This window comes from Hippocampus bargibanti, linkage group LG18, assembly GCF_051943395.1.
Source record: "Hippocampus bargibanti isolate YZ-2025 linkage group LG18, ASM5194339v1, whole genome shotgun sequence".
In the NCBI taxonomy this organism is placed as follows: domain Eukaryota; kingdom Metazoa; phylum Chordata; class Actinopteri; order Syngnathiformes; family Syngnathidae; genus Hippocampus; species Hippocampus bargibanti.
Genome location: NC_142751.1, coordinates 3062579 through 3080181, shown reverse-complemented (window position 1 = coordinate 3080181; position 17603 = coordinate 3062579). Strand labels below are relative to the sequence as shown.

General features: G+C 42.3%; 1 protein-coding gene across 1 annotated transcript; it reads right to left on the bottom strand.

Annotated features, from left to right (window-relative positions):
• Positions 1-13923: 13923 nt before the first annotated feature.
• Positions 13924-17231, bottom strand: LOC148884224 (N-acetyllactosaminide beta-1,3-N-acetylglucosaminyltransferase 2). Its single transcript, XM_089020423.1, has one exon. The coding sequence runs from the start codon at positions 16652-16654 to the stop codon at positions 15284-15286; it is 1371 nt and encodes a 456-aa protein (XP_088876549.1). The 5' UTR covers positions 16655-17231; the 3' UTR covers positions 13924-15283.
• Positions 17232-17603: the final 372 nt, after the last annotated feature.

Sequence of the window (17603 nt, the reverse complement as noted above, 5' to 3'; positions counted from 1 at the left end):
TGCAATAACAAATGCTGTGCGTAACGAAAAGGTGATTCTGAAATTTGGGGAACACCTCTTCAATAAGCATGGGCATGATGTCTCAAAACATGACTACATCAGACATGCGTGAGACAGGATGACTGCTTCTACAGGGGAAGAAAAATGGAAAGCTTTAAGAATATGGTGGATTTCTTCATCCCAGTAAATTTCCCTCATGTGATCGAAGCATTGAGGAAAGTGGCTGGCTTAAATGAGCAATTAAATGCATTCAAAATACCATTCTTAGCACTCAAGTTAGGCCACAACCTCAGGAAAATTGTAAGTATTGAATGTGAAGAATTAATCTCAGATGATGACTATGCCATTAATAATGCACGGGTGTTCAAACAAATCTGTTGCACCAGATGATGTGAATCAGTGTCCTCAAAAGCCCTCAGAAACCTCCGTGAGGCAAAATGGAATGTTCCACAACTTCTGCCTTTTGCCGAAGATGTGAAAAAGATGCATGAGTATCTTGAGGTACAAAGACACGTGTACCAAACAAAACTCAAAGAAGACACAAGTAGGAAACATTTGGTAGAACTTGCAAAAGTTACACTTTGCGAAATTATCCTTTTCAACCGGAGAAGAGAAGGGGAAGTTTCTAAGATGCCACTTACTGCGTCTGATATCAGAGTTTTAGAGATATCAATTTTATCGGCTGCCGGAGGGGACATTGCAGCTTAGAAAAATTAGCAAGGTACTCATCGCTCTGGAAACGGGAAGTTTGTCCTAGTTTAAGGGTAAGAATTTGGATTAAATCAACATTGATACCCATGGTAAGAACACATCTGCATATTTTAGGAAATAATTGCACCCATTTTTTTCTCTGCCAGCTGAATTTTTATGTTTTTTCTCTGTTCCTCAGAAAAACTATGTGTTGACACTGATATGTCAGGCACTGATGATGAGGACGATAAAGACAAAATGTACTCCTACAGCAACATCATCGCCATAATAATCTGGTATGTTTATGACTTTATTTTTTTTTAGGTCAACATATGTTTTGTTCAATTTCTCCACTGTGAGTCTCATAAAGGGTAATGTAATGTAATGTAATGTGATCTAATGTAATCTTGCACAAGAAAAGTGGGAGGAGGGACAAGCAGTCACTGATGCTGAGACATCAATGTACCCACCCGAAATCCAGTTATGTGTTTGCTGTCGGGTAATTACAGACGGTACACATACCGTATTTTCACGACCATAAGGCGCATATACACATCTCGGATTTTTTTCTAAATGTGCGGTGCGCCCCGTAGTGCGGACATATTAGTGACCACCATACGGAGGATGTGTCGAGAACATGAGGGGATGTGTGGGCGTGGTTTGTGTATGAACGAACAGGTATGTGCTTTATGCAAAACATTGCTGTTTTAACAACTCTGAAAATAGCAAAGAGACATGGTTATGAAGGTCAGTGTAAACTGAAGGCTATCAGCTACGCCGAGGAACATGGGAATTGAGCCGCCGTGACATAATACGTGGACATAAGGCAAGGTGGCCGGAGTTGGAGGAAAGCTTCGAGCAATGGATCGGCGAGCTAAGAGCGAGCGGAAGGAGCGTTTCGACTGTCACCATACCACTCAGACCAGTAACGCTAGCGGAGGAAATGAAAATTGAACATTTCCAAGGAGGTCCGTCTTGGTGCTGCCGTTTTATGAAACTGTGCCATTTTTCCATCCGGACCAGGACTACGGCACAGCAGCAACGGACGGCGAATTATTCTGGAAAGCTGGCGAAAAGGCTTTGTTTCCTGTTTTGCTTGGCTGCCATGCTAACGGAGAGAAACTCCCGCCGATTGTCATTTTTTAAAAGAAAGACTGCCTAAAAATACATTTCCAGCAGGCGTCATTATTAACGAAAAGGGCTGGATGTTACGCCACAGTTTGCCAATGGATTTTGGCTGCTTGGGCTAACGTGTCTGCTGGCACGGTGGTTCGAGCTTTCGGAAAAGTCGGGACCGGTAATGTGCTCTTTTTTTTACCATTCCGACCCCTATTGAGTGATGATTACAAAATGTTATTACTTTGTAATTAATTAATAAAGCACTCCCAAACTCAGTTTTGCTCCCGATCTGTTTTTTTAAATACACACACTTGTATGCCTGTGTGTTGTTGTGAGGCGGACGTACGTATGGCAGTAGAGGATATGTACCGGTATATAAAACTTGCGCCCTATCAGCAGGTGCGCTCAATGTGTATGTTAAATACAGAAATGGCACACTAAATGAGACTGCGCCTTTTCACACGGTGCGCCCTTTGGTCGTGAAAATACGGTATGTTGTGTTTTATTTGTATTTACAACAACAACAACAACAACAATCAGAATCAGAATCAGAACCATGTTTATTGCCAAGTATGTAGAACACACAAGGAATTTGTTTCCGATAGAACACGCTGCACTAGTATCGTCGTCAAAAAAAAACTGCTAAGTGGCACTATACAGTTCCATTTTGGCTACTGTTGAAAAAAAATAAAAATAATAATAATAATAATAATAACAACAAAAACAATAATAATAACAATAATAATAATGATAATAATAATACATTATATTTTAAGCGCCTTTCAAAGCTCTCACGGACACTTTACAGTCACAGACAAGCATAGGTACTATACGTCTGTGTAAGCTCTCAGTCGTACAGGAGTGGTCCATCGATGAGAAAGTTTCTTCAGCCGTCATCTGTACAAAAGTGAAGGTTTCGGACGTTTCGCCTCCTATCCAAGAGGCTTCGTCAGCGAACTAAAGTCTGACTGGTCGTATCGGCCCTATTTATATATCCCTAATGTCCAGACCTGGTGGCGCCGGACACAGCTATGATAGGTCCCTACTCTCAGGTTGGGGGGGCAGAGGACCCCTCCCTATGGCCCCACTGATTGTTCCTACATTCCTGACTAACGACTGGCCTATTACCCCCACTCCCCTCGGTATCACCTCATCAGCATAACGACCCTCATCAGCATTGCGAAATTTGCCTAACCTGTTTTGCCTAAGCAGGCTATTGTATGAACGATCCAAATTGAACCTCACCCCACCAGACCGGTTTAATGAAGGATTTTGTTGTTTTATAAGAATCGCTTCTTTTACCCCCCTTTCAAACCATCTATGTTCTTTCGCTAAGATTTTAACCTCATTGTCGTCAAATGAGTGGTTGCTAGCTTTTAGGTGCAAATGTACTGCCGATTGAGGCCCACTAGTATTATCCCTGCGATGTTGATAAAGTCTTTTTTTGAGAATTTGTTGAGTACAATGTACAATGAGTACAATGTTGAGTACAATGTACTGCTCTTTACAATTTTCATTCTTACAATGTATGGAATGAACTACATTACTTTGTTTTTATATGGTAGCCTATCTTTTGGATGCACTAATTTTTGTCTTAACGTGTTTATCGGTTTGAAATAAGTAGGAATTTTATGTTGCCAAAGGACTCTTTGTAATTTTTCAGAAACTCCTGCAATGTACGGTACTGCTACTCCTCTCCTTTTTGAATCTTGAGAATTATTGGTTTCGTTCGCTATTCTTTCTTTCTGACATTTGTTGAATGACCACTGAGGGTACCCGCAGTTAGTGAGTGCTCTCCTGATATGTTTTGACTCCTTTTCTCTACCTTCAGTGCTAGTTGGTATTAGTTTAGCCCTATGCTGGAGGGTTCTGATCACTCCTAGTTTGTGTTGTAAAGGGTGGTTAGAGTCAAAAAGTAAGTATTGGTCAGTGTGCGTAGCCTTCCTAAAGACTTCTGTTTTTAGCGCTCTGTCCTCTTTTATAATTACTTTACAATCCAAGAAGGCTATTTGGTTCTCTTGAATGTCCTCACGAGTAAATTTAATGTTGAAGTCTACAGAGTTGAGGTGATCTGTGAAGGATTGAATTTCTTGTTTCTTAATTATGACAAAAGTATCGTCCACATATCTAAACCAGTGTCTAGGTTTTGTCCCCGGGAAGGATGTGAGGGCCTGTTTCTCCATCTCTTCCATGTAAAGATTAGCCATTATGGGTGAAACTGGTGAGCCCATAGCACAACCATGAATTTGTTTATAAAATTTTTCCCGAAATTGAAAATACGTAGTATTAAGGCAGATTTCTAATAATTGGCAGATGTGATCCGGTTTAAGTTTGGTTCTTTCATGCAGAGAGACATCCGCCAGCAGCCTCGTCCTCACCACTGAGACTGCTGCTGGGGTTGGGACAGATGTAAAGAGAGAAGTCACATCGTATGATGCCAAAGTTTCCTCAGGTTCCAAGATGAGGTCTTTGATCCTCTCGACAAACCCTGTGGTGTTCTCTACGTGATATTCTGTGTTACCAACCAACGGAGCTAAAATATCCATCCATCCATCCATCCATCTTCTGCCGCTTATCCGGGGTCGGGTCGCGGGGGCAGCAGCTTCAGTAGGGAAGCCCAGACTTCCCTCTCCCCAGCCACTTCTTCCAGCTCGTCCTGGCGGATCCCGAGGCGTTCCCATGCCAGCTGGGAGACATAGTCTCTCCAGCGTGTTCTGGGTCGTCCCCGGGGTCTCCTGCCAGTGGGGCATGCCCGGAACACCTCACGAGGGAGACGTCCCGGGGGCATCCTAATCAGTTGCCCGAGCCACCTGATCTGGCTCCTCTCGATGTGGAGGAGAAGCGGCTCGACTTTGAGCCCCTCCCGGATGACCGAGCTTCTCATCTTATCTCTAAGGGAGAGCCCGGACACCCGACAGAGAAAGCTCATTTCGGCCGCTTGCATCCGGGATCTCGTTCTTTCGGACACAACCCATAGCTCGTGACCATAGATGAGGGTTGGGACGTAGATCGACCGGTAGATTGAGAGCTTTGCTTTTTGGCTCAGCTCCTTCTTCACCACGACAGATCGGTACAAAGTCCGCATCACGGCAGACGGCGCACCGAGCCGCCTGTTGACCTCTCGATCCCTTTCACCCTCACTCGTGAACAAGACACCCAGATACTTAAACTCCTCCACTTGAGGCAAAATCTCCTTCCCGACCCGGAGAGGGCACTCCACCCTTTTCCGACTGAGAACCATTGTCTCAGATTTGGAGGTGCTGATTCTCATCCCAGCCGCTTCACATTCGGCTGCGAAACGCTCCAGCGAGAGTTGGAGAGCTCCACTTGAAGGCCCCAACAGTACAACATCATCTGCAAAAAGCAGAGATGCTATACTGAGGCTACCAAAATGGAAACCTTCAACGCTTCGGCTGCGCCTAGAAATTCTGTCCATAAAGGTTATGAACAGAATCGGTGACAAAGGGCAGCCTTGGCGGAGCCCAACCCTCACTGGAAACGGTTGCGACTTACTGCCGGCAACGCAAACCAGACTCTGACATCGGTCATATAGGGACCGAACGGCCCGTATCAGCCGCTCCTGTACCCCATACTCGCGAAGTACCCTCCACAGAACTCCACGAGGGACACGGTCAAACGCTTTCTCCAAGTCCACAAAACACATGTAGAGTGGTTGGGCGAATTCCCATGCACCCTCGAGGACCCTGCTAAGGGTGTAGAGCTGGTCCACTGTTCCGCGGCTGGGACGAAAACCACACTGTTCCTCCTCAATATGAGGCTCGACTTTCCGACGGACCTGCCCCTCTAGGACCCCTGGATAGACCTTTCCAGGGAGGCTGAGGAGTGTGATACCTCTGTAGTTGGAACACACCCTCCGGTCCCCCTTTTTAAAAAGGGGGACCACCACCCCGGTCTGCCAATCCAGAGGCACTCTCCCCGATGACCACGCAATGTTGCAGAGGCGTGTCAACCAGGACAGCCCGACAACATCCAGAGCCTTTAGGAACTCCGGTCGGATCTCATCCACCCCCGGGGCCTTGCCACCGAGGAGCTTTTTAACCACCTCGGCGACTTCAGTCACAAGGATCGGAGGGCCCGCCTCGGAGTCCCCAGACACTGCTTCCTCCAAGGAAGGCGTGTTGGTGGAGTTGAGGAGGTCTTCGAAGTACTCTGCCCACCGGTTCACAACGTCTCGAGTCGAAGTCAGCAGCGCCCCACCCTCACTGTACACAGTGTTAGTGGTGCACTGCTTTCCCCTCCTGAGACGCCGGATGGTGGACCAGAATTTCCTCGAAGCGGTCCGGAAGTCGGCTCCCATGGCCTCACCGAACTCTTCCCATGCCCGTGTTTTTGCCTCGGCGACCACCGAGGCTGCATTCCGCTTGGCTAGTCGATACGTGTCAGCTGTCTCAGGAGTCCCACAGGCTATATAAGCCCGGTAGGACTCCTTCTTCAGCTTTACGGCATCCCTTACTACTGGTGTCCGCCAGCGAGTACGGGCATTGCCTCCACGACTCGCACCAACCACCTTACGGCCGCAACTCTGATTTGCCGCCTCAGCAAGGGAGGTACGGAACATGGTCCATTCGGACTCAATGTCCCCCACCTCCCCCGGGACATGTGTATAGTTCTGCCGGAGGTGGTAGTTGAAACTCCTTCTGACAGGGGATTCTGCCAGACGTTCCCAACAAACCCTCACAACACGTTTGGGTCTTCCAGGTCAGACTGGCATCTTCCCCCACCAACGGAGCCTACTCACCACCAGGTGGTGATCAGTTGACAGCTCCGCCCCTCTCTTCACTCGAGTGTCCAAAACATGAGGCCGCAAATCCGATGATACAACTATAAAGTCAATCATCGAACTGTGACCAAGGGTGTCCTGGTGCCACGTGCACATATGGATACCCTTATGTTTGAATAAAGTGTTTGTTATAGACAATCCGTGTTGAGCACAGAAGTCTAATAACAAGACACCACTCCTGTTCTGATCGGGGGGGCCTCAGTTGGTGACTGAGTTATCATCTGACAAGCAACAGTGGTAGGGGTCTATATACTGTATGGGTAGGGGAAATATGATACATTATTATTTTTACATTGTTTCTAATTACCATAATGTATTGTTATCCTACAAAAAATGCTCTATATCTCTTACTTCTCATACGATTCTATGGGATATCTAGTATTGAACAACTTCAAGTTAATGTCAAGGTGTATAGAAATCGGAATGGAATCTTAAAAATCATGTTTTCTCAGTAGTAAATAGATAAACATTTCTTCATGTAATGTGAACCCTTACAAAATAAATTGATCCCACCCAAAAAAATTCGGAATTGCATTCAGACCTTCACCGTGAACATAGCACTGAAGTACATATTCCTGATTTTGTTGAGCTCAATATATTTATTCTGTGTTTACTACTAATAGGTAAATAGGCTGGTAGGGCGGAGCTGGTGAAGATCTCTGAAGGTAAACTGTTATCTAGTGACTTGTGAATGTGTTATCATTTGGTGTATAAAAACTACAAAACTGTTACAAAACAGACCAATGATGACGTTAGACAGCACTGGCCTGTGTCTTAACTTTTGGAGGAATTTTAATTTACTGTTCCATTTTATATAGGGAAGGAAGAAGTAAAAATGAAAGTAAAAAAGTGGACAGAAGAAGAAATGGACTCCATCAGGTCTCTCAACGTTGCAGGCAAAGACGAATGCATGAACTGCATGTCTATTTTCCAAGATGGCGCCTGAGTAGGCAGCCATCAGCAAGTGCTCTCACGAGCCTTGCTTTTTTTGTTGTTTTTGTCTTGTTATTGTGTTTTCTTTTGTCACTTTATGTTGTTGTGCGTCATGTGGAACGGATACAGATTGTTTTTCAGCATTTTTGGCCACGACAATCATCAAGGAGGAGACTGTGCTGAGCGGTTGCGCCTTTCGGCAGCATGAATATGCCAGTACTGTTTTTGAATGGGAGGAATGTCGGAGCCATTTGACTACCATCCCTGGACAGCTCTGGGGCCATTGTGCTTTTTTGCGCCTGTAATGGGCAGCATCTTCACAGCCCCGCTTTGTTCAGTGGAAAGGTCAGTGCTGTTGGACAGTCTGCGGTTGGATGGATGCATGGCTTGAGGAGCCCGCGATAAGAAGAAAGCAGCGTCAGCGCAGAGCGCCGATGAGTATGTGGAACTGTCGCGACTTGGAATTGAAGCGGATTTATGTGGGACAGGAGATGTGAGACAATCTCTTTTCATCAATGGATGCTACAGCTTCGTGTTTGCTTTCAACATTTAGCTTGTAGTAGGTACAAATTCCACCATGACGTCCCTGATCCACTGCTGACATGGATGCTTTGATCGTCTCCTCTTTCAACTAGAACTGCTTCATGTCATCACAAAGAGGGTACAGCAAGTCCTGAAGAATGAATGACTCTGTGTCTTTGTGTTGTCACATTTGTTATTTTTTCAAATTTTTTTTCCCAAGATGGCGGCGCGTGAACACGCAGCGGCTCCCCTCTCCCGGCAAATTGACGTTTTCATGTTTATGTTTGTTACAGTAATTATAAGTGCCTTGCATGCTGGGTCCGAGAGGACAGTAATTTCATCTGTGCTGTATGTCATGCATATTAGCATATTTGACAATAAAGCTGACTTTGACTTTGACTTTGATTAAGGCTTCACCAGAAGAATTGAAAGGGAGAACTTGGAAGGGAGTTAAATATTTTGTGAAAAATCGCATTGATAAATTAATGAGAATGTCCGCAAAACGCAGTTAAGGTTAGGTTCGAAAGTAAGGGAAGGTTAGGTTTGGCAGCTAAAACAATGCATTGTTTTTATGTATGTTATATGTGTCATGTGCATATTGCGGGACGAATAAAGGTATTCTGATTCTGATTCTGATTCTGATGTGCCCTTGTTTCTGGAACATTTCAATACAACACAAGACAATAGCTTTTATTTCAACATATTGAGTGTTTTTTTTCTTGAATATTTGTCGACTAAACTTCTGGACACACCCATTTTGTCCAGCACTTATATTTCAATCTTGAACGTTTTACACGCAGTTGTTAATATGAAAGCAATTTGTATTTATTTTCTTACCACAATGTCTTGAATGTTTGAAATTTCAGGTTGATGTATTTCAATTATTAAAAAGATCTGAGGCTGCCACTGAAATTGGTACGTGAGCAGTGTTAATTTACTTGATTCTCTTCAATCTATTTTATAATTGTCATGTTATTTTTTTTATTTTTTTTTGTTCTTTTGACTTCAAGACGGCGCCGCGAGAGTGGCTGCCTATCCAGCAGCTTCTGTATTTTGCTTTTCTACTTTCATTTCTTTCATAACTTTGCTGCAGTGAAATGTAAATTTCTCCACTACGAAACTAATAAAGTCAAATCCAATCCAATAAATATGCAAGAAAAAGTATGTTTGTTCTAGCAGCTTAGATTGAAAATTGAGAAAATTGAGAACATTGTCATTTATGTCCGATCTGCACAGGTTGTTAGTCAATATGTAATTAAAAGACGAGATATTTTCCATAGATTAAACATACAAATCTAAAAACTACACAAAGAGCACACCAAGTGTTGGAACTCAGCACATTTATGATTTTTTTTTTTGCTGGCAGCACCAAAGGGATGTAATTCACAGATAAATAATAAAGAATAGCACATTGAAAAGTTCAATACTGGATGCAGTCAAACTTTTGTTTGTGACAGAACCTGGCAGACCTACATCTGGTGCTTGATTATTCTGTCGGATATCGTGTCAGAAAATGGGAGGGGGCTTGGATCCAGTTGTGCATGTGAACAAAATATTTCACAATTTATGCGTTCAAAATTTAGAATTGTCAAAAAATATATGATCATGGCTCCTGCAAAACACAATTGCTGACCTTACAGGCTGTAAATATTGTCTCTTGAAAAAAAATAAGCGCCACCTGCTGGTAGTTTTGGTTTGACACCATTTCATCAGTAGCCAAAATTCTTTCAACAGTAGCCAAAATGGAACTGTATAGTGCCACTTAGCAGTTTTTTTTTGACGACGATACCCGTGCAGCGTGTTCTACCGGAAACAAATTCCTTGTGTGTTCTACATAGTTGGCAATAAAGATGATTCTGATTCTGACATGTTTCGTTAAGTCCCCACGGAGTTGCGAAAAACCTGGAAAAATTAAATCAAGAATTATGCCATTTTAAGGTGATTTCTGAGTAAGCACAGGCAAAAAAATGTGGGTCCTAAAAGCACATTTTTAAGATCTTCATTAATATGTTTTTTTTTCATGTTTGAAATTGGTTTCCAACGGGTCAAAACTTTTGCACACCATGTCCCAACCATGTAGCAAAACGTGTATGTGTGTGTGTGTGTGTGTGTGTGCGCGCGTGTGTGTGTGTGCGTGTGTGTGTGTGTGTGTGTGTGTGTGTGTGTGTGTGTGTGCGTGTGTGTGTGTGTGTGTGTGTGTGTGTGTGTGTGTGTGTGTGTGTGTGTGTGTGTGTGTGTGTGTGTGTGTGTGTGTGTGTGCGCGCGCGCGGGTGTGCGTGTGTTTCCATTTCTCTCAGCAAGCAGCATTTGGAGAACAATGCAGATTGTTTACGTGGACCAGATCCTTTTGCTTTCTCCTCGTCTTCCTCCTCATCTGTCTTCTATTTTTGCTTATCATTCTGCCCCCACTTTTGTTTTTAGTTCTTCTATCATGCCTCCACTTTGGGGAGTTCATCCAAGGGTGAAACCACCTTTAAAAAAAACAACTAAGATATTCTCTTTAGATGTCAAAAATATTGACACCAGCCTTGACACCGTACCCCCCTCACCCCCCAGCGGCGATTATGTTGTTTGCCAGTTGAGGTTTCATCATCTGTTTTTTCTTTGCAGAGATGGAAAATGTCGAAATATAGAAACCGAGAACTGCCTTCTCGGTTGTTGTTGCCCTACTTCTCTACAGTATATGCTTCTTCATACTGACTCTGTTCGCACAGATCTGAAATAAATACACAAACTAGCGGATAAGCAGGTGAAAAATGACTTGTAAATGAAGCAAAAAGGGGGCGGCCCGGTAGTCGAGTGGTTAGCACACCGGCTTCACAGTGCACAGGTCGCCGGTTCGCGTCCCGGTCCGGCCTCCCTGTGTGGAGTTTGCATGCTCTCCCCGGACCCGCGTGGGTTTTCTCCGGGTCTTCCGCTTTCCTCCCACACTCCAAAAACATGCATGGCAGGCAGATTGACCAATCCAAATTGTCCCTAGGTGTGAGTGTGAGAGTGACTGTTGTATGTCTTTGTGTGCCCTGCGATTGGCTGGCAACCAATTCAGGGTGTCCCCCGCCTCGTGCCCGAAGACAGCTGAGATAGGCTCCAGCAACCCCCGCGACCCTAATGAGGAATAAGCGGTACGGAAAATGAGATGAGATGAAGCAAAAAGCGCAAAATCACATCACAAATTCTGCATTTATTATTAGTAACATACAGATACAGCTCTAATAGGATTGACATTGCCAGTCTGTTATTAAATGAATGTCTTTTCAATTTTGTGCACCAAACTGGAAGAGCAGATAAAAAAACTCACCTTATACCAATAATATTCTGAAAAATATGTATTACTGACACTGTTTAGTGTACCTAGATGTTCTAAATCAGGGGTGCTCACACTTTTTCAGCATATGAGCTACTTATAAAAACAACCAAGTCAAAATGATCTACCCACGACAAAAATGCAAAACATAATTATTTTCAAATGATTTAAGGATTCTTTATGTACAATGTATGTTGATGTACCTTGCATAACTGAATAAGCCAATATTGCACAACACACATAATAACTACATATACATAACATAATAAATAACTATTATTTTTTTTGTAATTACCTGAGTTTACTTTGATGACTTGCACTGAATTGAATCAGCCAGGGATGCATAGTCCGGACAGTAGCTGCTGACAGCCAGCCTCAAGCACATTTCCAAATGTTCATCAGTCATGGTGGAACGGTATTTGGACTTAATGATCTTCATGTAGGAAAAGGCGGACTCACATAAATAAGTGGAGCCGAATAATGCAGGCAAGGAGGTAGCACATTTCCTCAAGTTGGGGTACTTTTCCAGTGAGTAGTAAGTTACAGAACTGTCCATGAGCCCTGGACTTCAGCAGTGACAACACTCACAATCTCCGATGTCTTTCCACATTTGCTGGGTTAAATCTTCAGCCGTGGCTTCACAGCGCTGTGTAACTGTATGTCTTGACAGGTGCAGAGCTTTGATTGATGTTAATATCTCGGCCTTATTTTTAAAGTCTCTGACCAAGGAGTAAGGTAATTCGCTGACTAGCTTGTAAATTTTGCTGCGTTTAGCGCCGTTGTTTACGCATGCACGGCGACCTAAAGGTAAAAATTCAGTTGTCATCTGAATGGTTGCCCTGTATGTCAATCAAGTGACGGGACGTTTGATAGGCTTACATTTTTTTTTTTACTGTCACGCTGCGATCGACCAGTACTACCTCCGCAATCGACCGGTAGATCGCGATCGACGTAATGAGCACCCCTGTTCTAAATAAATACACAAATAAAAAGTTAAATAGCTATCATGACGGCGGCCTGGTCGAGTCGAGTGGTTAGCACACCGGCTTCACAGTGAAGAGGTTCGCATCCCGCTCCGGCCTCCCTGGGTGGAGATTGCATGTTCTCCCTGGGCCCGCGTGGGTTTTCTCCGGGTCCTCCGGTTTCCTCCCAAGTTCCAAAAACATGCATGTCAGGCAGATTGAACACTCAAAATTGTCCCTAGGTGTGTGTGTGAGAGTGACCGTTGTACGTCTTTGAGTGCCCTGCGATTGGCTGGCAACCAATTCAGGGTGTCCCCTGCCTCGTGCCCGAAGACAGCTGGGATAGGCTCCAGCACCCCCTGCGACCCTAATGAGGAATACGCAGTACGGAAATTGGATGGATGGATGGCTATCTAGACAATGATTGCAGTGAGTTAAACTTTCCTTTCTTCATCTTGATTTATAAATAAGCTTGCCATCTCCTATGTTGATAAATCTATTGTGTGAGACTGCCGCCTAGTGGGCAACATTTTTATGATAACCATTTCAAATACAAGTACAAGTTAAAACAAACGAATGATGAAGATTATCGTCTTGAATTTGATTTTTACGTGTTCATATTTTGTTGATGTTTATTAAAAACGTTCTACTGGTATTAATAATAATAATACATTTTATTTCTAAACGCCTTTCAAAACTCAAGTACACTTTACAGTCACGGGACAATTAAAATGAATAATCACACGAATACATGAACAAATAATTAAACAAATACACGAATATCTAAATAAACACATACATACATACATATATACATACATACATGAATAACGCAAAAAATAGACAAATAAATGAATAAATAAATAGGCAAATAGACAAATAATGCACAAATAAATAAATAAATAAATAAGTACATGAATGAATGACTAAAAATAAAAATAAATACACAAATCAATAAATACATAAATAAATACATAAATAAACAGTTCATTAACACCTCCAGCATTTTCATAATAAAAATGTTTTTAATTTAATTTGGACAAATAATATTCAAGAAAATCGTTCAATGGTAATGCTACAGTCAAGGATTTTCTTTTTCCATTCAGTGCAGTTTGCATACTGACTCTGTTCGCAATAGGTATCTTCTCAATGATTGCAGTGAGTTGAAAGTTGTCATTTCTTCATCTTGATTGTTCACATTGGAGCCATTTGTTGATAAATCTATTGTGTGAGACTGTGTGCACAATTTCTTAATCACAACCTTTTCAAATGAAAAATAAAGATAACAAATTGCTTCGAATTCTATTTTTATGTGTTCGTGTTTATGTTTGTAAAAAAGGTTCTTCTGGAAATAACTAACTAAATAAATAAATAATTACATCCATAGACAAATAAATACACAAATAAATAAATACATGAATAAATAAATAGAAACATGAATATATGAATGAAAAATAAACAAATAAATAAGATAAATAAATACATTGATGAAGAAATAAATACATTCACGAATAAATGAATAAATAGATAAAACTAATGAATACACAAATAAATCAATATATTGAAATAGCCAAATAAATACACTGAAAAAAAATACAAACACAAATAAACAAATAAATAGACAAATAAATAAATACATTGATAAACAGACAAATAAATACATGAATCAATAAAGAAATAAATTAATACATACATAAATATACGAATAAATAAATGAATGTAAATAAATACACACATAAACAATATATTAACACCTCAAGCATGCTCATAAAAAAAATGTTTTATAACTTAATTTGGACAAAGAATGCACTTGTACCACGATGAAAGAATTTCTGTTTTTTTCCATTAAATGTAGTTTGCTGTGATGCCCCACTCTCTGTATATGGATTGAGCACTAGATGTCACTCAATCCCATAACAACACTTTAGAGTTTTAGACCAATGATCTTTCGAAACTACTGTATGTTTATTGAATCTTCAGCCCCAAACAAAAAAGAAGAAAAAAAAGCTAAGCCATTTCAAAAGCACAAATACATTGTGAAGTGATTAGTCTTAATATATTTTACTATCATAGAAGTTAATGTAAATGTTGAAAAGGTCCAAATATGCGATTTAATCAAAAGTCACAAGTAAAAGGATTTTCAGAAATGTAGTGGTTATATTTAAAATACAGGTAACAACCAACCTACGACCGGGTACCGTTCCGACAAAACGATCGTAAGTCAAATGGTCGTAAGTCGAAATCCATTCAAAATGGCCTACACAAGGTTTCCACAACAGGATAGTATATGTCAATCTGTTGTTTTTAAGCAATGTTTTCTATTGAATAGTGTACTATTATATGCCAAACTGTTTACAGTGCATTTATACATTTGATAACTTTAGTGTCATTTTTATCATTTTATATTTTGTATTATCGATTTGTATTACTATATACCTGTACCTATAATGATTACTACACTGTTTACTCTTCAGTTTATTTATAAATCTGATAACTTATAGTGTCATTTTTATCATTTTATATTTCATATTATTGATTTTTATTTCTGTGTACCTGTACCTGTAATGTATACAAAACTGTTTACTGTACAGTTCATTTAAAAATGTTATATTTACCCTGCTCTCCCTGCTAATGGCTAGAACAGGTCGCCCAACACACACACTCTGACTCAGGCGGATGCTGAAGGAAAAAAAGCAGTGTACAGTACTACAGGAGACGGTATCTGCACAGTATTGAGTGCCGTCACGCCGTAGATTGCTGTGCGAGTGTGTGACATACTGGCCGGCCAAAGTTGTAGGACACGATGCCAGCTGCTTGCGCGTCGCGGTGCCAGGCGTAGAATTAAAATTGGCGATCGTGGTCGTAAGTACTGGTGTTCTCAAGTCGCGCCGGTCGTAAGTCTGATGTTACCTATATTCTTAGCTGCGTTGGTCCTAATGAATCCAAATAGAGTCAACATTGCCCGTGCAGATTCTGCAACTTGTGCCATAACGTCAACATTTCTTTCGGGCTGCGCTTGTGAACGAGCAGCACCGATTTATAAGCGCAGGGATTTTGCCTGTCTGTCTCCGGCAGATCAAATGTTAAAAAACCCGGATGGTGACTTGGAGAGAGCCCGAGTCTTAGCAGGCACATTCCCAGGTAGACGTCGTCGATTGGGAAAAGACAAACTCTCTGGGAAACCTCTTTGAGTCGAAATGCCAGTGAGCGAGAGTACACCACTCCTCCTCCTCCGGCATATGTCGGATAGGCGCCTTTGTAGAAACTTTCTGGGATGTAGTATTTGGTCGATGGATCCCGGTTGGGCACTGCGTTGTTAATAACATCTCCCACGAACAAATCCATGTGAGGTTGCCCTGGAATGGCCCGTCGCCTTTTGTGTTCTTTCCACCACTGATTTAAATAAGCGAGAAGAGCTCCGGTTCGGACAAAGACGTCGTCGTCCCCCTTAAAGATGAATACAGCCGTGGGGCAGTATTCCTGGAGCCAATGCCAGAACAGCAAATCCTTCAGGGTCAGGTTCAAAAAAGAGTCCCGAAAATTCCATTGGAGGATGTCACCGTATTTTTGGTTCTCTAAATCCAGAAAGTTTTTCAAGTCCGGGTGAGGTCCCGTACTGGAGTCCTGCCTTCCGAGCAGAAAGACAGTCCGCACGAATCCACCTTTCTTCTTCAACTCCCCCGTGATTAACCCGCTGCGCCCCCACGTTTCGCGGATAGCTTGCCTGTTTTCAAAATTCCCCACTTGAGATTTGATGGCGATGAGGAGCATCGGATAGTCCACATTTGATTTGGTCCCTTTCCTTTTGCACATGGCGGGTTGATTGATCAGGATCGGGTAACTCCTGCGATGCATTGATCTCACAAATGTTCTCATCTCTTCTGGAATGCTGTTGAGGTCATAACGATGAGGATCTGAACATGTGCAAGCAGAATGGCATCCGTTCTGAATTCCACTTGAACCTTTTGTCCCTGTCGCATTTCCGCGTAATATCGGATTATAATGACGATCCAAAGAGTGTTGCAACTGGTTCCACAGCGCATTGTGCTCTAAATTGAGGTTCCAGAAGGGGCTGAGGGGATGAGAGGCCAAAGCGCCGGAATTTGCTGAAATCCCCGGAGCGATGTAGTGAATGGTTATTTTCGGGGGGGCGTAAGAGATGGTGACAAATATGGTCACCACGATATAAATCAGAAGATGGCCGGTCATCATGCAAGGCAGCAGGCACATGCAAAGCAGCCTCCCGTTGCACTTGCAGCATTTGCCCATCTCGTGCGGTGAAATCAGGCGCGCACCTGGACACAAAATAAATACAGGAAACATCCGACTTACGACCGAGTTCCGTTCCGACCAAACAGTCGTAAGTCAAAATGGTCGTAAGTCGAAATATATTCAACATCTTGAATAGACACTTGGAGGCTAAATGACTGGCAAATTCCCCCCTCTGGTTCCATCACACGGTCGATTGCTCTGCGAGACTGAGATGGTGGCTTGCTGGCCAAAATTGTCGTACGCGTTGCCGGCCTGCTAGCGCGTTGCGGTGCCAGGCGTACAATAAAAAAAATAATAATAGGGTCTGGAGGTTGTGGTCTTAAATACGAGTGATCGTGAGTCGAGACGGTCGTAAGGCGGATGTTACCTGTATCAACAATATTTATATACAGTAAGCAGTGTCTGAAACTCATGACAAAAAGTAACCGGACACCAAGGGAAGACAACTCCATAAAGTTGCCTGCCCCATTCTTCACAACTTGAAACACAATAAGATGACTAATCGCAAATAAAAACATTGTTGCAATGTAGTAAGGATTTTTGTTATTCAGGATGTACCTACCACAAATGCTCCCTTCATTAATTAATGCTAAATATCCCTTGCTGATGAGTTTGCTTCAGTTGTCATTTATCCATAACTGTTCGTCATGTTGCACAATGCCATGTTTACGTTGCGTGCTACAAGCCACGTGAACTCCTCTTTCCATGATGCTTTTAACAATAATAATCATACATTTAATTTTGAAGCCCCTTTCATGGACACTGCGGGATAATGTACGTTTACGTTTTGTAGCATCATAAATTTTGTTAGCTTCTTTTGAATCTTTCTTCTGGGGTTGACATTCTGTGCATCTACTTTGGAAAATGATACGCAAATGCAAGACGTTATAACGCTCGGGAAAGTCCGGAAACACAAGCAGGCTTCTGATTGGCTGCCGTGCCGAGGATGCAAATTGCCAAACGAACCGAAATTTTGAAATCTGAATAATTTATTCCAATT